The 23,935-nt window shown below is 37.2% G+C and overlaps 1 protein-coding gene across 1 annotated transcript in view; it reads right to left on the bottom strand.

The window, feature by feature from the left end:
• The window catches only part of LOC150099497 (coiled-coil domain-containing protein 6-like), a 185,062-nt gene that overhangs the window by 12,116 nt on the left and 149,011 nt on the right, over positions 1 to 23,935 (bottom strand). The window contains exon 7 of the mRNA XM_090403510.1: positions 6,576 to 6,730. Within this exon, the coding sequence (XP_090259636.1) occupies positions 6,576 to 6,730 (155 nt within the window). The remainder of the gene's footprint in view (positions 1 to 6,575; positions 6,731 to 23,935) is intronic.

Raw genomic sequence — 23,935 nt, 5'->3', positions numbered from 1 at the left:
GCTAATCTTCTTGAATGGCAGTCAGTTTCAGGTAGAGTAATGTGGGCAAATATGAGAATGGGGAACTGGACAATGAGACTTATTTGTGCCTATGGTCCCACAGAAGGTTCTACTAAGGTAGAAGTGGAGGAATTTTTTGATGCTTTAGAAAAGCAACTGACACAGTGAAAAAGGAAAAGTTGTTGGGGATCTAAATAGCAGAGTAGGAAATGATTGTGAGACATACAAAAATATTTTGGGAAAATTTGGAGAAAAGAGCAAGGCTAATAATAATGGCAAATATCTGTTGGATTTCTGCTCAGGACATGGACTGGTTATTACTAACACCATGTTCCAACATAAAAATGTGCACAAATTCACATGGAGAGAAGAGGCAAGGAATAAGAAAAGTCTCATTGATTATGTTATTGTTGATAGTGATGTTTTCTCCCTAGTGCAGGACACCAGAGTGTACAGAGGATTTGAAATTGGAAGTGATCACTATTTAGTCTTGAGCAGGATAAAATTGAATTTCATATTGCAAAGAAAAACATCTAAGAAAGTTTTAAAATGAATAAAAGTTGAGCAGCTCTCAGATGTGAATTATAGACTAAAATATACAAATATTATTCAAGAAAAAATGAAAGAGTTTGAGAACAGGAATCAAACCTTGGAGATTCAGTGGCAAGCTCTGAAGAAAACATTGATTGATTCTGCCAGAGAGGCATGTGGTAAGATTTTCTGCAAGGATAGAAAAATCAGAACTCCCTGGTGGACACAGGAAGTTAAAGAAGAAGTGAAGGAAAAGAAGAAAGCATATCAAAAGTTCCTGGCAAATAAGTCAGCTTGTGCTCTTAGAGAATACAGAGACAAATGCAAGAATGCTAAACACTGTGTAAAACTAGCTAAAGAAAAGTCATGGGAGGACTATGGCAAGAATATAGAAAATAAATATCAAAAAGGTGACAAAATATTCTGGAGGTTGTTGAAGAAGCTTAGGAATGGAGGAAAGAGTGCTGTAAAAGGAGTTAGAGATGATAAAGGTGACATGAAAATGGAAGAAAAAGATATCCTTGAAGTATGGAGTAATTACTTTGAAAAACTGCTAAATGAAACAAGCAGTGATGACAGCACAGTGGTAAAAAACACTGACCAGGCATGCCGTCAGGAATACATATCCATACTTGAAGTAGAAAAAGCCATCAAAGGTTTAAAATGTGGAAAGGGCGCAGGAGTAGATGATATTCGACCAGAAATGCTGAAGTATGGTGGTATAAGAGTCTTACAGTGGCTGCTCTGCATAGTTCAGAAAGCCTGGACAGAGGGACGAATTCCCGATGATTGGAGTAGAGCTCTCACAGTACCCATATATAAAAAGGGAAATAAAACTGAATGTGAGAATTACAGAGGTATTTCCCTACTGAGTGTTCCTGGCAAGATCTATGCAAGTATACTTGAGAAACGATTGAGAAGAATTGTGGAAGAAAAGCTGGGTGAAGAACAAGTTGGATTCAGGCCAAATAGAGGCTGTCTGGATCAGATCTTCACTTCACGACAAATAGTCGAGAAAGCATGGGAATATAACAAAGATCTGTATTTAAGTTTTGTCGATTTGGAAAAGACATATGACAAGGTGCCAAGAGAGAAGCTATTCAATACGCTACAGTTATATGGTGTCAATGGGGCATTATATCAAGCAATACTTAGTCTTTATTTGAGTTGTAAGTCAGCAGTTAGAATTGAAGGAAGTACAGGAAGATGGTTTAATGTTAAATCTGGTGTGAGACAAGGATGTACATTATCCCCTCTGTTATTCATTATCTATATGGATCACATTATGAAGGAAAGTGGTATTAAACATGATATCAAAATTAGAGATGTTAATGTCAGCTCTTTGCTTTATGCGAATGATGTTATATTTCTAAATAAATCCGCTACAAGTCTGCAAGATTCTCTGACTAAATTGAATAACTGTTGTAATAGATATGGTATGAAGGTCAGCAATAAAAAGACAAAGACAATGAAAATAGGCAGAATCATTGAAAATGTCAACTGTGTTCTGAATGGAGAACCTGTGGAACTAGTAAAACATTTCAGCTACTTAGACATGATTTTTAGTGAAGATGGTAAATTCAATATAGAAAGAGACAACAGAATCAACAAAGCTGGTATGGTGGGAAGTCAAATGAATAAATTCATATGGAATAAGAGAGATATTAGTCAGACCACTAAATTAGCTGTATACAAGACAGTGTTCAAACCAGTTTTAAATTATGGATCTGAGAGCTGGGGCAGAAGTAAAACACTTGACCAAAGACTAGAGACCGCAGATATGAGAGTCCTGAGAAAGATTAGAGGTGTGAACAGATGGCATCAATGGCAATATCATATTACAAACGAGGATATTAGGAAAGAACTTGACATTGTCAGCATCCAGGAATGCATTAGCAGAGCTAATCTCAGGTGGTTTGGTCACTTAAACAGAATGGGCGAAGAAAGATAAGCAAAACAAGTGGTCTCTGCCAGGTTGGCAGAGACCACTTGTTTTGCTCTACCAGGTTGGCAAAACGACCCAGAAGAAGACCAAGATATAGGTGGATTGATACTGTACAAAGTGCATTAGACGATAGAAATATAAGATCTGATAATGTTGGAGTCTTGACAAGTAACAGACTGATTTGGAGGAAAATTGTAGATAGGAAGTTAGTAATGATGTAATTTTTTTCATGTAGTACTATCATATCCTGTACACCCCCTTGAGGGTACATGGCAGGAATTTGATGATGATGATGTTGATGATATATATACTGAAGTGCTGATTCAATAATTCCTCCATATCTTTTGAAATGGTCACTGCTACCATGACTTTCCACATCAACCTTGTCCTTGCCATATAGCGGAAAAATTCCACTATATGGCAAGACTATGGATAGCTTGCACTTTATATTCCTCATGGATCTAATCAATCACCATCAGCTCTTCATAACATTTTCTTTTCCAACACAGCTTGTCTGATTTCACTGTTCATCCATTTCACTCCAACTCTATTTATTTGTTTACCTCTTGATATGCAGTTATACACTGCTTGTGTCAGATACTGCCTTATGAAGTCCCATGCATTGTCAACATGTTTTCTGCACAGCGCATCTACCCGTATTGACTAGCTGACTACAGAGCTTTTCATAATCACCCACCTTCTAATTTCGCATACTTCCTTTTTTTTGGCAATAACTTTATGTTTCACCACTTCCAAAACAGGTACTTTATGACCACTTTCCCCAACACCAATCTGCAGCAGTTTTAATACCTAATTAACAACCACACTTCTGAAAGTATTGCCAAATGCAAGACCCTATTGTTTGTTGCTTCTGTGCAATAAATATTTAAGATATTTATCGCTCAGAAATCCAACAAATTCCCTTTCCTTAGTCCCATACACTATCTCCTCTTTCCAATCTACATTTCTATAATTAAAGTCTCCTATTAGAATCACCTTTTTTGTACATGGCCAACCAATTTGCCTAAATATTTTATAATCTGTATTCTCTGCATCCATTAAATATACTAGTCTGTTAATTTTAAATTCACACTACACAGATTCAAAATCTATCACATGTACAACCACTTTCAATTTCCACTCTTTGTTGACACAATTTCTCTGCATTCATTAACCGTACCCTCCCCCTCCTCTTTTCACCTTCCTCTCTTCTCAGAAAAGTGTATATTTTTCCATTCCCATTCACGACAGGACATTATCCAGAGACAACCAAAGTTCATTTACAGTAATCATCTTTGGGTGTACTGACTCAATCAATGCAACAAAGTAAGCTCTTCTTTATTTCGAATACTCCAGACATTCTCTACTCTAGCACTAACCTACTGTGTTTTTTGATTCTGACTGATTGCCATCAATACCTGTCCTTCCCCACCTGAGAACACCATGCAACTTACAGACAAAAAATACTGTTGTTGGTGATGATGGATAGTAGATGGCATTGATGGTGGTGGTGTCGTTGTGTGTAGTTGGAGAATTAAGTAGTAGTTGTGACAGCAAGATCTATGTGGCTGATTAGAGCATCCTCCCACAATGAGTCCTTTGGACTCCTTGGAGATGTCACAAATAAAAATTTATGCATTCCATCACCTCATCCTGCCCCAGTCACATCTTCAGCCTTGTATCCATCTTCCTCCTCACCTACAACCTGTTTAGCTATTTCTATCCTGCTTCACAATTGCCATTTGTCATTAACTACACTAACTTCTTGATTTTGTGCCTTATCTTGTAAGTTTTTTCCTACTTGGTTAGACTATAATAAATTTAGTTTAATCCTTTATCCAAGTGTAAGCAAACAAAGTTTGTGCCTGAAGTATCTTCAGAACTGAGGCAACTCGTGGTAAAGGTGGACCAAGCTCTCATCACTCCTTGTCTCAGTATCTCCCATAATGCAAAGCACATTATGGCTTTGCATTATGGGAGATACTGAGATAAGGAGTGATGAGAGCTTGGTTCACCTTTATCACGAGTTGCCTCAGTCCTGAAGATACTTCAGGCACAAAGTTTGTTTACTTACACTTGGATCAAAGATTAAACTAATTTTATTATTTTGTGTGTTATCAGAAAACAATAGCTTCTCTAAATGTCCATCACCAAACACATTCAAATGCAATCTATCACCTTAAATCATTCCAGCTTCCCTTCAAATTTACAAACTGAATCCCCTTTACCTTGCACAACTCAGCCATCTTGCTATTCATTATCTCTGCTCTCCTTCTCAACTTGGTATTATCATATCTGAGCAACAAGTTAATGACTTTCCCAACGACACATATTATTATCATTTATCTCATCATCATCATCAAATTCCTGCCATGTACCCTCAAAGGGTGTACAGGATATGATAGTACTACATGAAAAAAATTACATCATTATTAATTTCCTATCTACAATTTTCCTCCGAATCAGTCTGTTACTTGTCAAGACTCCAACATTATCAGATTTTATATTTCTATTGTCTAAGGCACTTTGTACCGTATCAATCCACCTATATCTTGGTCTTCCTCTGGGTCATTTTGCTGCCAACCTGGCATAGAACACTTGTTTTGATAATCTTTCTTCGTCCATTCTGTTTAAGTGACCATACCACCTGAGATTAGCTCTGCTAACGCATTCCTGGATGGTAACATTGTCAAGTTCTTTCCTAATATCCTCATTTTTAATATGATATTGCCATTGATGCCATCTGTTTAATCTCATCTTCCAGATGCTTATGCTTCAGTAAACTATAGATGCAAATGAGAATATAACACCCTGTCAAGTATAATATACAAAATGAAGTTAAAGAAAAATATATCATGGAACAATATTTACATAAACCTACACAAAGTATACTCTTTATCCAGAATATCTATGTACAGCATGTACAGATTTGTTCTGCTCTTCAAGTTTCACATTTAAGCAAAGTGTTCCTTTGCTTAAATGTGAAAGCAGGCAGTTTCAGATAAAAGAAGAGTGCATACACTTTGGAATAGCATAAAATAAAGGGTCTAAAAGTTAGTTGGCTTCTCTATTCTTTCCACTTTCAAAAATATAAATTATTCAACATGTTATAATTTTCTCAGAATGTAACTTGAAGGAGTGTATAGGACACAACTAAGATTTCATTACTAATTTTCAGTTGTCTAGTTTACTAAAGTTTCAAATGTTATCTCTACTGTTTCTCGAGAAATAATCCTAATTTATTGATGTATCTAACATCATGGATTTCTTTTGTACCCTTTCTCTGCCACTGTTGAAATTTTTATCTCACTCAACTTACAAGTTTTGAATATTAAGAATTTGTCTTTCAATCTTTAGTTGATGATACTGCTTGATTATAAAAGAGATAGAGAGGGAGGGAGAGAGAGAGAGAGAGAGAGAGAGAGAGAGAGGGAGAGAGAGAGAGAGAGAGAGAAAGAATAGGCTGACAAACGGAACGCTGAACCTCCACTATCACTTATGTTATTATGTTGTTTCCTAGAATGTTATTACATTCTAGGAAAATTATGTTATAATTTTCTTAGAATGTAACTTTAAGGAGTGTATAGGACACAACTAAGATTTCATTACTAATTTTCAGTTATCTAGCTATCTAAAGTTTCAAATGTTATCTCTAGTTTCTTGAGAAATAATCCAAATTTATTGATGTATCCAACATCATGGATTTCCTTTGTACCCGTTCTCTGCCACTCTTGAAAATTTTATCTCACTCAACTTACAAGTTCCTGAATATTAAGAATTTGTCTTGCAATCTATAATTGATTGATACTGCTTGATTACAAGAGAGAGAGAGAAAGAATAGGCTGACAAATGGAACTCAGTTGATCAAACTGTACCTGTATATGTTGAACCTCCACTATCACTATGTCAATGTAAAGCATAATAAACTATGCTAATATTATAAATTATAAACTGTTCAATAGAAAAATTCATGTAAAAGAGAGAAAAAACACAAGCAAAACTAATTATTCAGTAAAAGAAGAAAATATATTAAAATGACAAAATATTTGAATATTAAATCAGACAATAAATATATCTGGGGAGAAATGAGAATACATACCGATGGGTGAGTACCTAATGCTGGGACTAAAGGAGGAGAAGGACTTGGCATATGGCCTGGAGCTGCTAGGTAAAACAATGGTTGGTTGCAGTGAGGACAGCGACCTAAAGGACTTGGTGGGTTGAATGCTTCACGGGCATTTCCAAGGCTCAAACCTAAATAAAGCACATCAGAAATACAGTAACAAGAACAATCAATTTTAATGGTTGCAAAATGAGTCTTATTACAAAGCTTAACCAAAATCCATTAATAAAGGAAACAAAAGCTATATAGGAGAGAAAAAAAAAAGTAAAACACACACACACACACACACACACACACACACACACACACACACACACACACACAGGGTGTTTCAAAAGGGTGTACACAACTTTGCAGGAGAACAGAGAATGACTCAAAAATATACAAAAGCTGAGTGAGTGTAATAATGTAGTGAAACACATCAATTTTGGTCACATAACTTTATTACCAAATTTACTTTATCACACCATCTAAAAATGTTGACTTTCGATGGTGCAGAGCAAGCATGCTGTGTGTTTTGGTTTGAGAAAACGAAGTCTGTAACACAAGTTCAGAGGAATTTCTGCATGCAATATGGCAAAGAACCTCCTAGTAGGCACACAATCTACATGTGGCACAAGAATTTTGTGGATACAGGCTGTTCTGTGTGTCATTCAAGGTCAACAGGAAGGCTGCGTGTTGCTGAAGCTGTTGTGGAAGAAGTTCGGTTAAGTTTCCAGAGAAGCCCTGGAAAGTCAACTAGACAGACGTCTCGTCAGATTGAAATTCTACATGTGACTGTGTGGTGTGTTTTACAACAGTGTCTACATTTAAGGCCCTACCAATTCACCCCTCACACCATCTGAAGAAAGACAATAAGAAGATATGCCATGAATGTTGTAAGGAAATGATCAATAGGATAGAACAAAATGAGGATTGGACATGATATTTTCAGTGACAAGTGCACTTTCATGCAAGCAGGCAAGTAAACACTCACAACTGTGTTCCAGAATTACTGCCACCATTGCTGAAGTTATGCCAGATATGCTCTGCACACATGTGGCAGGAAACTGATTACAGATGGGACGTCTGCCAAATTACTGGAGACAGTCATATCGAACTTGAACCGTCTGTGTTGAAACTTCAAGTGTTACGCTACATTTGCACGTAATAAAAATTGTTCATCTATTGCTATTTACCTTCTATTGTCATTCAAAGTTGTATATCCCCTTTTGAAACACCATGTGTGTGTGTGTGTGTGTGTGTGTGTGTGTGTGTGTGTGTGTGTGTGTGTGTGTGTGTGTGTGTGTATGGCTCCCACCATGAATTGTTTATTTGTGAACCTATAGTACATTCGCACCATGGGTGGGTTAAGGTTTTTTTATTTATTTATTTTATATATTTTTTTTGGTATTTTTATTTATTTATTTTATCTGATCCAGAAACCCTGCTCTAGAGACCAAACATGGAACTTTTTCAAGCCACTTCAGGCTTCCAATAAGCGAAATCATGGTCAAACAAAAGAGAATGAAATTCATCTCCCACTTAAAGACATCACAAACATTTCACAGCAGATTCAAACCTGTGACCTGTTGGTTGGAGAACAGATATGCTAACAACTTGGACAACCAGGCAGGCATATATGCAGGGTGATCAAAATTAAAGTATCCCTCTTTAAGGACTTGTGGAGCACCACCCAGTGATCCAAATGCTGCAAAATTTTGCAGGAATATATTGTCCGAAAAATGAAGGAAAAAAGTAGTTTCAAAATTCATCACCAGGAGTAAACACCAAATGCATGGAATTTGCATATCACACAACTTGGCGAGTGCCAGGATGGTTTAAAAAGATGGACACAGGATTTTTCCCCTTCATTCTAGTTGTTAATACTGTCCCAACGTGCTTTGCTCTTGAAGCAGTACTATCTAAACAATTGTAATACTATTGCTGCACTTTGTGAATTTTGTTGCCTGAATAAATGTTGATGAGGTCCACATTTGTGGACCTCTGCAACAAATGATAGTTGTTTTGAATGAATGGGATTGTTGGTAGTTACACTTGGCAGAGGTTGCAAACCATGAATAACAGCATTGGTTCCTGCAGTGCACATGCTGTATCAAGACACATGAATAATTTAAATAAATAATAATACTGAAAGTAACTTGCGTAAAATATTATTTATTATATAATTTTCGCCTGAGTATCACAGGCATCTTCAGTACAAAGTTGAACAATAACTGACGATTCCAAAAGGTGCCACCTAAGTAGCTAATACAAGATAACTAAAAAAAGTCATTAAATTTCCTAACCTATTAAAAAAAAACTTATATAAAATAAATAAATAATTAATACACACACACACACACACACACACACACACACACACACACACACACACACACACACACACACACACACACACACACACAGAGATAGATAGATATATACACAATTAAAAAAGTTAGGAAATATTAGCTGATTTAACCTTTTAACTGCTGAGATACTAAATAACCAGTATGACCCTCCTTGATGAGTTATTTTCACAATTATAAAATATTTTATAATAATATGAATAGTTACTATAAAGTATTACACATTTTTGCACTGTTTTCTTGTATAAATTGAAGTTACTGAACAAAACTGTTATATAGGAATTTTATTTTCAAGTTAGGGATGTCTAAAATTTATCTTGAAATTTATTTGCTTATTCCATGTCAAATAATGTCACACACAACTTCAAGTGAGAAACACCTCCCCCAAAATACTTCAATATTTTAGTAGTGTGTGGTAATTTTGAAAGCAGGGGTGTACACATAAGGCTATGCCACATTTGGCACACATATACCGGCTCTCTTTTCTTTTTCTTTGTCCCAATGTGGTATTTGAACATGACAATGCCTAGTGGGATTTGCTTTCTTGGGTGTGGGTGGCAGAGGTATTAGGAAATGTCTTTCCCTCAGTGTGAGGGTTCGTCACCTTGTGATGGTCATCCAGATGTAGTGGTTGGTCTTGGTATGTGGAACTTAACTTTTGAAAAATTTCCCTGATGAGAGTCTGCTTCAGTAAGAGAATGCTGCTGTCTGCTTGTCAAAGCCATTTTTACTAACCCTGGAATCACCACATCACATGATTGCCTGGCACCTATTGTCAAGGACTGCTCTCATAACATTGTACATGGTCTCACAATTTTTTTTTTTACGAAGATAGCACCACAAAGCAGACAGAAACTTGAAAATTAGTTCCTTCTAATCCTAAGAGATGGCACTATAAGCCAGCTCAATTCAAATGCTTTCACAAACTAAATTAAACGAGAATTACACATTGAAAGTTCAAATCAAGTTAACTCGAGAAAGTACTTTGTGGGAGAAAGTACTATCTCCCACAAAGGGGATAGACGTAGACCATCGGATCTGTTTAAGTTACAAGAGTGAAGTAAAGTTTCACGTTTCTTTTTAAAGCCATTCCATGAGGGAACTGACTTTTGTAAAGGACTCTTGTCTTGTTCCAATGAACTCTATGTCTAGTGTTGATGGCATGCTCTGCAAGTCCCTGCTCTCAAGCGGATAAGGATCCCTTATCCACTCCACTAAAGACCAACCACTTCCCCTAGACCTACCTGGTGTATACCAGGTCCCTTGCAGCTGTAAACTGTCCTACTTTGGCCAAACAGGCAGGACAGCAAATATCAGAATTTCAGAAGTACAGCCCCTCTGGGCTTGCAGACCACGCTCTGGATACTCTCCACAGAATAAGATGGAAGAAAGCCACAGTAATACACCGCAGCAAGTTCAAATATGAAAGACTATTCATGGAATCAGCCTCAGCCCTTAGGAACATGCCAAACCTCAACAAATTTGGATGCATGAGACTGCCCCAAATTTGGGAAACATGTATCAGAAGAACTTCAGCCCAAAGGCCAAGAACTACCAATATAGCCAGCCAGGGGGGCACCATCAGGACTTTAGGAAAACGTTAACTTCCTAGCTTCTGTTCTCATTTGCTGTAATGTAGTACTTGTGTGCACGTGTCTTAGTAATAAGTTCCCAAGAAGATGGTAACGTGATGTTTGCCAAAATATCGGAAAGTATATATTAAAGTTTATTTAATTTATATTTCTAGTGTACGCTGTCAATTCCTTAATTATTAGTTATATTTTACACAAAATAAGCAAAATTATTTGGTAAGCGATTTAACTTTCCCAGAGTACTCTACTCATCAACTATTGGGTTCTGGACTACACAAAAGAACTTATCAAAGAGCATCTTTTCTTGGTACAGAGGGAAAACCCTACCACCCCTTTATGAGAGTGGCTAATTCACCTTCAGTTGGTGACTTAGCCAGTCTCATAAAAGGGTGAGGGGCAAAAAAAAAAAATTGCATTTGCAAAAGACCAACATTGAATTTCTCATTTCTTCACCCAAGACATACAAAAATGGCATGGCATCTCATTCCAAAGAGGAAAAGACAATGTCAGAGGACAGAGCTGAAGTTCTTATGAACGAATGTCATGTTAGAAGTCAAAGCATTTCACACAAAATAAGCAAAATTATTTGGTAAGCGATTTAACTTTCCCAGAGTACTCTACTCATCAACTATTGGGTTCTGGACTACACAAAAGAACTTATCAAAGAGCATCTTTTCTTGGTACAGAAATTGTGTTAGTAAATTTGTCCAATTATAATTAAAATGTTGATAACACATTATATAAGTTCCAGCAACTTGGAGACAATGTGAGAAAACTCTGGAATCATAAGTGAAGATCAAGAGATAAAGATTTCAGGTGGTTATTAAATAAATGGAAAGAAAATATCAAAAGAAAATGAAATGCAAATATGTCAGTAGACTAATGGTGGACATTAGAAAGGGAGAAAAAAAGAACAGGAATAGATTTAATAGTTAATTTTAAATAAAATCTAATTTTAATTTTGCCTGTCAGCAGTTGTGAACACACATTAATTTTATATGAAATTTTAATTTCATATGAAAATGGTTTATTTATTCATTGTTTATTGAAACATTTCTAATACAGTTTTACTGAAAAACTACTGATTTCCAAAAAAAAGTAAGGAACAAAACAATGTTATGTGACTATTGCAGATTATATAAAATATTAAGGAATAGTAATAGTGATCACGTGTGTGAAATTTAATAGTATCATGGGTCAAATGTTACAACCAAAGTGATGTATGGTATCAAGATTTTAGCAGAAAAAAAAAAGTTTTATACCAACTGATTATAATGACGAACATTGTGTGTATTAAAAGATTTTTTTATAATTTTTGAGCCTGTGAAAAATTTCAACGTGACAGAAGAAAATAAGCATTTTGGAAATCGACCATATTAAATTGTAATAAATCACTTATCTTCAATTTTTTATTTTTTAAACTAGCAGTAAAATCTTTTTAAATGTGAAGCCTTATAGTACAACCATATCAGTACTAATAATAAATTGCTATTTAAAAACAAAAATAGACAAATATCAAATCAAGTAAGATGAGTTTTTAACTTTTCATTTCTTTCATAACTAGGGTTTTGTTTATTATAATGTGGTGAGGGGCTCATTTTGGTGAGTACGGGCATGGCAAACCCGAGGTACCTGATGCTGGACCATGCCTTACTTCATGTAACATACATCTGTTATATTATCTGTAGACTGGTCCCTCCTCTTCCTTCCTTGCTTCTTTCTTTCTTCTCTTCTTGCTCCTTCCCCCGAGTGCTAGGGGTGAATCTTTCCTATTTTGCTGTGTTATTTCGTCTTATGCAAACAAGGTAGTGCTAACAGGGTATTACCAAACACTGTAACATGGTCAGGTCATCAAACAATGGTCATACTGCATCGTCCGTCGTGCGGGTTACCAAGGGACACGTTCGGATTTCAGGCAGAGGGACCCGTTCGAAAAATATGTTACTGTCTCCCTTAGACACCACTCTGCTAGAGGAAACTCCATCAATGGGCCAGCTACCTGTTTGGGGAGGTGTTTAGGGGCAGCGCAAAGAAAAGGGGTGTTTAAGGGTCAAAGCTGAATAACTGAGAGGAGACCTCCACATAGCCTTTAAAGGAATGTGGAGAACCGACCAGGGCTTCTGACCTAATGTCCAATCCTCACCTTCTCGTGGTGTACCCTGTTGGGTATCTACTTTGATACTGAACGAACGAGGATGGGCTGGCAATTTGGGATTTAGCCGACCAAATTGTATTCTTATTGGTGAAACCAAAATAAAAAATGATGGTACAACATGACAAAATTTCATGCCGGCTGGGGCGTTGCCCGGTTAAACAAGGCCCCCGTTGTTTTCGCCAGGGAACCAGGGCGAACAGCGAAGTCAGCTACTGGAACAAATCTGAAAACAAACCCCAACTCGACATCACCAGAGTTAAAGATCAGTACTATCAATGTAAGAAGCCTGAATAGCAAAGAAATGGAGCTAGCTGAGGAATTAGATAAGTACCAGATCGACATAATAGGGGTGACTGAAACAAAAAAGACCAAAACTGGTGAGATCTTTCTGAGCAATAAATACAAAATGTTATATTCAGGCAATGACAATCAAGGAAAAGAAGGAGTAGCCATAGTATTCAACACAAAATATGAGGCTAATCTTCTTGAATGACTGTCAGTCTCAAGTAGAGTAATGTGGGCAAATATGAGAATGGGGAACTGGACAATGAGACTTATTTGTGCCTATGGTCCCACAGAAGGTTCTACTAAGGTAGAAGTGGAGGAATTTTTTGAAGCTTTAGAAAAAGCAACTGACACAATGAAAAAGGAAAAGTTGGTCCTTGTTGGGGATCTAAATAGCAGAGTAGGAAATGATTGTGAGACATACAAAAATATTTTGAGAAAATTTGGAGAAAAGAGCAAAGCTAATAATAATGGCAAATATCTGTTGGATTTCTGCTCAGGACATGGACTGGTTATTACTAACACCATGTTCCAACATAAAAATGTGCACAAATTCACATGGAGAGAAGAGGCTAGGAATAAGAAAAGTCTCATTGACTATGTTATTGTTGATAGTGATGTTTTCTCCCTGGTGCAGGACACCAGAGTGTACAGAGGATTTGAAACTGGAAGTGATCACTATTTAATCTTGAGCAGGATAAAATTGAATTTCATATTGAAAAGAATAACATGTAAGAAAGTGTTAAAGCGAATAAAAGTTGAGCAGCTCTCAGATGTGAACTGTAGGCTAAAATACACAAAGATTATTGAAGAAAAAATGAAAGAGTTTGAGAACAGGAATCAACCCTTGGAGATTCAGTGGCAAACTCTGAAGAAAACATTGATTGATTCTGCCAGAGAGGCATGTGGTGAGGTTATCTGTAAGGATAAAAAAAATCAGAACTCCCTGGTGGACACAGGAAGTTAAAGAGGCAGCGAAGGAAAAGAAGAAAGCATATCAAAAGTTCCTGGCAAATAAGTCAGCTTTTACTCTTACAGAACACAGAGACAAATGTAAGAAAGCTAAACAGTGTGTAAAATTAGCTAAACAAAAGTCATGGGAGGACTTTGGCAAGAATATAGAAAATAAATATCAAGAAGGTGGCAAAATATTTTGGAGGTTGTTGAAGAAGCTTAGGAATGGAGGAAAGAGTGCTATAAAAGGAATTAGAGATGATAAAGGTGACATGAAAACGGGAGAAAAAGATATCCTTGAAGTATGGAGTAATTACTTTGAAAAACTGCTAAATGAAACAAGCAGTGAAGACAGCACAGTGATAAAAAACACTGACCAGGCATGCAGTCAGGAATACATATCCATACTTGAAGTAGAAAAAGCCATCAAAGGCTTGAAATGTGGAAAGGCAGCAGGAGTAGATGATATTCGACCAGAAATGCTGAAGTATGGTGGTATAAGAGTCTTACAGTGGCTGCACTGCATAGTTCAGAAAGCCTGGACAGAGGGACGAATTCCCGATGATTGGAGTAGAGCTCTCATAGTACCCATATATAAAAAGGGAAATAAAACTGAATGTGAGAATTACAGAGGTATTTCCCTACTGAGTGTTCCTGGCAAGATCTATGCAAGTATACTTGAGAAACGGTTGAGAAGAATTGTGGAAGAAAAGCTTGGTGAAGAACAAGCTGGATTCAGGCCAAATAGAGGCTGTCAGGATCAGATCTTCACTTTACGACAAATAGTCGAGAAAGCATGTGAATATAACAAAGATCTGTATTTAAGTTTTGTCGATTTGGAAAAGGCATATGACAAGGTGCCAAGAGAGAAGCTATTCAATACGCTGCAGTTATATGGTGTCAATGGGGCATTATATCAAGCAATACTTAGTCTTTATTTGAGTTGTAAGTCAGCAGTTAGAATTGAAGGAAGTACAGGAAGATGGTTTAATGTTAAATCTGGTGTGAGACAAGGATGTACATTATCCTCTCTGTTATTCATTATCTATATGGATCACATTATGAAGGAATGTGGTATTAAACCTGATATCAAAATTGGAGATGTTAATGTCAGCTCCTTGCTTTATGCCGATGATGTTATACTTCTAAATAAATCCGCTACAAGTCTGCAAGATTCTCTGACTAAATTGAATAGCTGTTGCAATAGATATGGTATGAAGGTCAGCAATAAAAAGACAAAGACAATGAAAATAGGCAGAATCATTGAAAATGTCAACTGTGTTGTGAATGGAGAACCTGTGGAACAAGTAAAACATTTCAGCTACTTAGGCACGATTTTTACTGAAGATGGTAAATTAAATATAGAAATAGACAACAGAATCAGCAAAGCTGGTATGGTGGGAAGTCAATTGAATAAATTCATATGGAATAAGAGAGAAATTAGTCGGAACACTAAATTAGCTGTATACAAGACAGTGTTCAAACCAGTTTTAACTTATGGATCTGAGAGCTGGGTCAGAAGTAAAACACTTGACCAAAGACTAGAGACCGCAGATATGAGAGTCCTGAGAAAGATTAGAGGCGTGAACAGATGGCATCAATGGCAATATCATATTAAAAATGAGGATATTAGGAAAGAACTTGACATTGTCAGCATCCAGGAATCCGTTAGCAGAGATCTCAGGTGGTATGGTCACTTAAATAGAATGGGAGAGGAAAGATTAGCAAAACAAGTGTTCTCTGCCAGGTTGGCAGGAAAACGACCCAGAGGAAGACCAAGATATAGGTGGATTGATACGGTACAAAGTGCCTTAGACGATAGAAATATAAGATCTGATAATGTTGGAGTCTTGACAAGTAACAGACTAATTTGGAGGAAAATTGTAGATAGGAAGTTAGTAATGATGTAGTCATGTAGTACTGTCATATCCTGTACACCTCTTGAGGGTACATGGCAGGAATTTGATGATGATGATGATGATGCAACGAAATGGTTCTGCAAAAGGACGGAAGTTCCTTCTCCTTCTCTGACAGGGAAGGAGAAGGAACTGGTTGAGGAAGCCAAATGCTACCAACTAGATTTAGTCGGGCTTTCTTCGACCAAGAGGAGAGACTCTGGAGCTGTCGACCTGGATGAGGGGTGGAAGCTCAACTATTCTGGTGTGAGCCCGACTATGTCTGCTCAAGCGGGTGTGGAGATACTCACAAGCCCCCGGCTGTCAGACTGTGTTGCTGAGTGGATCCCATAGGGGTGACGGGTATGTGTGTGTTAAGGCTCCAGATGAAAACCATGACTTGGTTGTGGTGCAAGCCTATGCACCTAATCTGATGTAAGAATACTAAGCCTTATTAGAGGAAGTGGATGCTGCTTTTGACAGGGTGGCAGACATGGAATCAGTTCTGCTAATGGGAGACTTCAATGCACATGTTGGAACAGATGACCAGACATGGAGAGGTGTAGTTGGGAGGAACGGTGCCCCTGACCTTAACGCAAATGGGTTGAAATTATTGAACTTCTGCTGTACTAACAGCTTGTCCATAATGAATACCTTCTTCCAGCACTGAGAAGTCCATAAGTATACCTGGTACAGGGATACACTTGGACAAAGGTCTTTGATTGACTTATTTATAGTCTCAGCAGACCTATTTTCCTCAGTGCTGGATGTTCGTGTGAAGAGAGGAGCAGAATTGTCAACTGACCATCACCTTGTTGTCTGCACTCTACGGCTTCAGAAACCAGATGCTACCATCAACGCTGGTAGGCCTAAGCAGCTATACCATGTGAAATGGGAGGCATTGGAAAATGAGGCTGTGAGGAAGAATTTTGCAGGAGACATTTCCTCCAGGTTCAAAGAGATTCCCAAGCATACTGCAGATGTTGAGGAGTAGGAGCTGTTTAGAACTGCTGTCACTGCCTCTGCACTCTCATGCTGTGGCAGAAAGCGGCTCGGCATGGCGATGGGCAGTGAGAAAAGGACACCTTGGTGGAACCAAGAGGTCCAAAAAGCTGATGGCAACAAGTAGTGAGAAAAGGATGCCTTGGTGGAACCAAAAGGTCCAAAAAGCTGTCCGGGCAAAAAAAATACAGAGGCCTACCTAACATGGCTTAGGGTCAGGTCACCTGAGATGCATTTCCGGTACACTTTGCTGTCTTTACTGCTGCTGAGGCAGTAAAGACAGCAAAGCAGAAAGCTTGGGAATCTTTTGTAGAAAGATTAGACTCATCCTATGCAAATACAAACAAAGTATTCTGGAAGACCATCCACCGCCTTCGAGGGAGGAAATCGTGCACAGCAAGGGCAATTAAGGCCTCTAATGGTGCATTTTTAACCGAGAAGGATATCCTCCACAGATGGAGGGAATACTTTGAGAGTATTCTTAACCCAGGTGGCCCAGCAGTTGTGGACACCCAAGAGGTGCAGATCAGGGCGATGACTAGTCTCACAGCAGAAGAGGTCCATTTAGCAATAAAATCGCTAAAATCGGGCAAGGTTGCTGGCTAAAAGCCTTAAATCGAGCCGGCATTCTTTGGCTGACTCAAGTGTGTTGGGCTGCTTGGATATCTGGGCAAGCACCAAAGCAATGGCAGACAGGCATAATAATACCAGTCTTCAAGAAGGGAGACCAAAGAGATTGCACCAACTACCGTCACATCTCTCTGCTCAGCCTGCCTGGGAAAGTATATGCTAGGTGCCTGGAAAGAAGGTGCAGGAGCATAGTTGAGTCAAAGTTACAGGAAGAACAATGTGACTTTCGTCCTGGTAGAAACACAACTGACCAAATCTTCACTTTAAGACAAGTCTTCGAGAAATCTTGGGAATATGCCAAGAATGTCTACACACGTTTTGTGGACTTGGAGAAGGCATATGACCAGGTTCCTTGCGATAAGCTTTGGCAAGTAGTACAGGAGTATGGAGTTGATGGCCAATTATTAGCTGCCATCAAGTCCCTGTATGAATGCCCGGAGTTTTGTGTCAGGGTAAACAGCACAAAGTCTGAACCTATCACAGTCTCCGTTGGCCTCCGCCAAGGGTGTGTTCTATCACCCCTCCTTTTCATAATATTTATGGACTGGATTGATAGGCACAGCCAAGGCAGTGAGTGTGTCAGAATTGGAAGATGTAGCATTGGATGTCTGCTTTTTGCAGATGACCTAGTTCTGCTTAGCTCTTCCACAGATGACCTCCAGCGAACCCTGGATAGGTTTGTAGCTGTTTGTGCAGACACCGGAATGAAGATCAGTGAGGCCAAAATTGAAACATTTGTGGTCTCAAGACAACCATCCCAGTGCACACTACATGTAAGTGGAGTCCCAATGACGCAGGTGGAGAAGTTTAAATACCTTGGGTCCATATTCACGAATGATGGAAAATGGGACGTAGAGCTAGATACTCGAATTGGTTTAGTAAGCTCAATATTGCGGGAGCTTGGCTGTTTGGTAGTATTGAAGTGGGAGTTAAGCCAGAAGATAAAGCTGGCTGTCTTCAATACAGTCTATGTCCCCATCCTCACCTATGGTCATGAGAGTCGAGTAATGACTGAAAGAATGCGGACACGAATCCAAGCGGCTGAAGTGAGGTTCCTTCGAGGGGTTGCAGCGCTGACAAGACTCGACAGAGTCAGAAGCTCTGCAATTCAGGAAACCCTCAATACTCAACCGTTGCTTCTCCGTGTTGAGAGATCACAGTTATGTTGGTGCGTGCACCTGGTCAGAATGCCACAAGAAAGGCTCCCTGAGCAGGCCCTCTTTGCCAAGCCAGAGGGTGGGAGGCCATGTGGAAAGCCAAGGACTTGCTGGATAAATTATATCCAAAACCTTGGGTGGACATGTTTGGGAGTCCCACCAGAACACCTGAGCTTGGTGGCGGAGGATCGTGACCATTGGAAGTTACTCTTGCAGCTGCTGCCCCCACAACCCAATTAGGAAAGGTGGGCCTTGAAGATGTATGTATAATGTGGTCAGTGACAGCACAGCCTCATTAGAAGCTTTCACAATACTTGGTTCAGAAGAACACTTATGGGTTTGATTCTAGTCATCAACTAAAAGCACTTTCCTAGGCCTTTTCTCAGCAAAATTCAAGGTTAATCTGTTTTCAGTACAGCTAATTAGATTTCTCTCCAGGAACAGACTCTAGTTTTTAACAACCAAAACAAAACAAACAGTTGCCAGAATTAGGAAACCTTATCTTAAGTATACCATACTCCAGAAATGCAGAATACTGTTGCAATTATGAAAGGTGAAGACCAACTGACTACTGATTTCCAAAAAAAGAATTAGGGCCAAAACAGTGGTATGTGTCTGTTGCAGATTATATAAAGTACTAAGGAATAGTGACTGTGTGTAAAATTTAATAAGATAATGGGCCAAATAGTACCACAAAATTGATGTATGGCATCAATACAGATATATCAACATATCAAAAAAACTGCTTCCCTGTTGGAGTGTTCACATTCAAATAAAATAGTGTCTAGAGTGTACTGAGAATGGCCTAACAGTCAGAAAACATCCAGACAACACTGTGGCTGAGACAGCTTGTTGATAGGAAAGGCCAGCAGACAGATTATAACCAGTCAAATGGTCTGCAAAGGAGCATTTCAAAAAGAATGTTATATACCCTGTTGTGGATGAGGTATACAGTGGCAGAAATTTCACTAGGCTCTATTTCTGTAAACTAAAAACAAGCAGCTTTTTTGGATCAGATGGCACCTAAACACAGATATCTCAGAAAAAGGAAAAAAAGATCACCCGATCTAACAAATCTGGTTCTAGTTGTTACCCTGTGATGACAGGCCAAGGTATGGCAACACCAGCATGAATCAACAGACCCAGCATCACAGGTGACTGGAGCACTTCTTTAGTGTATGTTAAGGAATGTCTGAATGTGGCAACTTATTCACTGCCATACAGATTCTTCCCTTCACACTCATGGTTTAAACACCTAGTAATAGTTATTTCCAACAGGATAATGTACTACACTCAAAACAAACACAATTTTTGAGAAAGATTAAAGAAGCACTGGCATACTCACTTGTCAGATCTCAATACAACCAAGTATGTCAGATGAGCTTGGACTATTCATGATAAAAATATACAACAGTCCAATATGAGGAAGCATAGGATACAATCATGTCTGTGTTGGCCAGCATTCTTATGGAATGCTTTAGACAGCTTGTGGAGTTGTTACCTAGATAAGTTAATGCTGTTTTGAGGACTAAAAAGGATATTTGCTGTTAAGTGAGTGTACCTAATAAATTGGCCACTTAGTATATACTTTTGTGGGATTTATAAGTATACGCAGTATATTACTGAAATCGCCTATGCACAATACTGGCTATGTATAATATGCATCTGTAACTTGAAAGGCAAACCATGGTAAAAAAAAAAAAATATATATATATATATATATATATATATAAGCTCTAACTAAAATCATCCAGTAAAATGTAACGTAACTTTCAAGTTTTGAAGCCATGCCAATTTTAAGTATCAACATTGTACTGTGTGGACAGTAAAATCGAATATGGATCTGGTATGTTTTATTTATATGTACCATTTTTAGGGTGATAATTTAATAAAGTAGAAAATTACATGCTTTACATAAAATTGTAAAATGTCTTAATAAAATTAGAAACTAATATTTAGATACTAAAACATACTAACAAAGAGCATTTATCGTTTTCAAAGTTGTTCAACTGTTCTCAATCTCCATAATCTTTGTCTCCTGGTAATGTCTGGACAATATGAGTACAATGATGGACAATGAGGACAATGATTGAATTTCATAAAGCCATAGACTCCATCCAATAATTTTTTGCTATTCACTATGGGTAGATTTGCTTGAATGATAAATACCAGGTTTTAATTTGTAGACATCTTTTTTTTATTTATAATAGATGTATTTCCTCTACATGTTTTGCTGTCTACATGGTTAACGGCATCATCAGGAGGTTGCTTAACATAAGTAAAAACCGACAAAAAATTAAACATCTTCCAACAGCATTTTGACTGAAATGATAGTTTAATCATTAGACAGTCTTGCATTACTGGGTGGTATTTAATGTTACACATGTTAATTAATGACTTCCAGATGTTGGAAGGACCATTTCTTGATTTTTATTTAGTGCCTTTTGAGCAAATAACTTTGGAGGACTCCTTGAAGTTGAAGTAATTCTTTTCTAAGTAGGCACATGGAGAATGCTTGCCAATTTACTGTGTGTATTCTTTGAGGAAGTATACTACAAGTGTTTTTTTTTTCCACCTTTTGTTTTCAACATCACCTATATGTTCTTTGTTGCAGATTTCAAAACTTCTCCCAATGTGACCTTCAATATCTTTCCCCAAGAATATGGAATCTTGTATACACCCAGATATTTATAAAATCAAACTGTGTGGACAGTAAAATTCCAACAACTCTCTTTAGGAGAGTGTAGAAAACATCATAAGGTGTTGACTGGTTTGAAAGCTGTTCGGATGTTGACTGCCTTTAATATTTTGGCTATTTTTCTTGATGCACTGCCAACGTATAGAACAGATACCATGCTTTTGTAATAATTAATTTCTGGGTTATCACAGGATGGTTTGCCAGAAAAAAAAGTTTATTTAGAACCTTTTTTGAGTATCCATTTTGGAGGAACTGATTGAACAGGATTTGAGAGCCCAGAAATTAATTATAAAGGAACAGTATCTGTTTCATATGTTGGTAATGCATCAAGAAAAATAGCCAAAATATTAAAGGCAGTCAACAACAGAAGAGTCTTCAAACCAGTCAAAACCTTATGAAGCTTTCTATGCTTCTTTTAAGACCATGTTCCATTTTATAAATATCCAAGTATATACAAGATTCCATGTTCTTGTGGAAAGATATTCGTAGGTCAAATTGGGAGAAGTTTAAAAATCGGCAACAAAGAACATATAGACAATGTTGAAAACAAAAAGGAAGGAAAAAAGTGGACTTGTGGTGCACATCCTCAAAGAACATCACACAGTAAATTGGCAAGCATCCTCCATGCCCTACTTAGAAAATAATTATTTTGAAAGGTTGTATTTATCACTTATATAAAAACCTTATATTTATCAGTTAAATGATGCTTTGAATCATTAAATATTTTGAAAAGTATCTCATCAAAATGACATCATACATCAGAATCCCCCCAGGAACTACATTCACTGTATAGAAAGTAGGGCCAATTCAATTTTCCTGCTTAGTAAAATATATCTCGTTCACAATATGTTCACTAGGTGGCAAGGCATGTACCTGAGTAACATCCCTTAGAGATGGTTAAAAACATATGTTTGTTTACTTCTGGTATATTTTTAACATAATTTTGGCTTTTCACTTGGAAATTTTAAGACTTTGTGGCTTATATTAATACATAATACATATCCCATTTTGGAATTTATCTCAGTGGTAAAAAAAAAAGTGCATATATTATTCACAGAAGACAGTAATATTTCACTGATGGGTGGTAAGCTCTACAATAATTAAGAGTAAGGAAGTTATTTTAATATAGTCAGAACTTCAGTTTGCTTCATAACTGAAGCAAACTGATGATTGCTTTAGAGAACAAGGAGAAAATTAAGTAATGTTTAACTATTTGGGGGAGAGAAGTATATGTTTACTACCCAATTTTACATTCACTTATTTTTTCATCAAAACTTAATATTTTTTTTCTTCCCCCTTTCATGGCATATATCAGGATAAATAATTTTGCATTGCTTTACACGACATCATATAATTATAAGAGACTATGTTACATAATGCTAAAAAAATGTCTGATGAATTGCGAGATATAAAACAACATCCTGATGAGCAGGTATTTGAGGCTTCACCAATTCACGAATTTTCTCTTTAATTTCAAATGTTTAGTATGAAGGTCATATTTCCATCTGTTAGGTCTCATGCTATCAGCTGATAATATATCAAGACATTACATATGAAGATCATTCAAAATCACTGAATGATAAATGCACGTAAACACAAGAAAGATATTTAATTAACCAAATATTTCGGTCTGGAAATAGCAGACCATCTTCAGTGGTATTACAAGAACAGTTTTAAAAAATACAAGCTAGAATACTAACAATAGATCGTTAAAAATAGAACATGCCGTGTGATGTTATATCACTAAGTATTAAGCATAAAACGGAACATTTTGAAGTAGAGACATGATTGGGAAAAAAAAAAAAAAAAGAGTAATCTTGATTAGACTTTCCCAGATTTTTGATATAGATATACAGTCATTACGATTCAGGTTGGGACGATGGAGTAAGGCCTCCACGCTTTCCTTGAACAAACGTTCGAACCTATAACGGGATCTATGTAAGAGGCAAGTCCTGGACCAAAAGATGCGACAGCATCTTTTGGTCCAGGACTCGCCTATCGCAAGAATTTTAAAGAAATATGATTTAACAACTATGTATTCACCTATCAACAAATTGTCTTCTCATTTTCCTTCTCCTAAAGACAAACGCTCAACTTTATCTCTTCCTGGAGTTTATCAAATTCCTTGCAACTGTGATCTTTCCTATTTTGGACAGACTGGACATTCTCTTTAAAAAAGAATCCAAGAACATCAATCCTCCATTCTTCACAACAAACCTGAAAAGTCTGGCTTGGCTCAACATGGGATTGAAACTGACCACAGCATCTTGAACGTTTATTCAAGGAAAGCGTGGAGGCCTCTCCATCGTCCCAACCCGAATCGTAATGACTGTATATCTATATCAAAAATCTGGGAAAGTCTAATCAAGATTACTCATTAATTTTTTTTTCTTTTTTTTTTTTTTTTCAATCATGTCTCTACTTCAAAATGTTCCATTTTATACTTAATACTTAGTGATATATAACATCATGCGGCGTGTTCTATTTTTAACAATCTATTGTTAGTATTCTAGCTTGTATTTTTTAAAACTGTTCTTGTAATACCACTGAAGATGGTCTGCTATTTCCAGACCGAAATATTTGGTTAATTAAATATCTTTCTTATTATTTCTTATAT

Source organism: Typopeltis vanoorti, chromosome 14, assembly GCF_054136105.1.
Source record: "Typopeltis vanoorti isolate ZY-2024b chromosome 14, IOZ_Tvanoo_1.0, whole genome shotgun sequence".
Lineage (NCBI taxonomy): Eukaryota > Metazoa > Arthropoda > Arachnida > Uropygi > Thelyphonidae > Typopeltis > Typopeltis vanoorti.
Note: the sequence above shows the minus strand (reverse complement) of the source record. Positions and strands in the feature narration are given on the sequence as shown.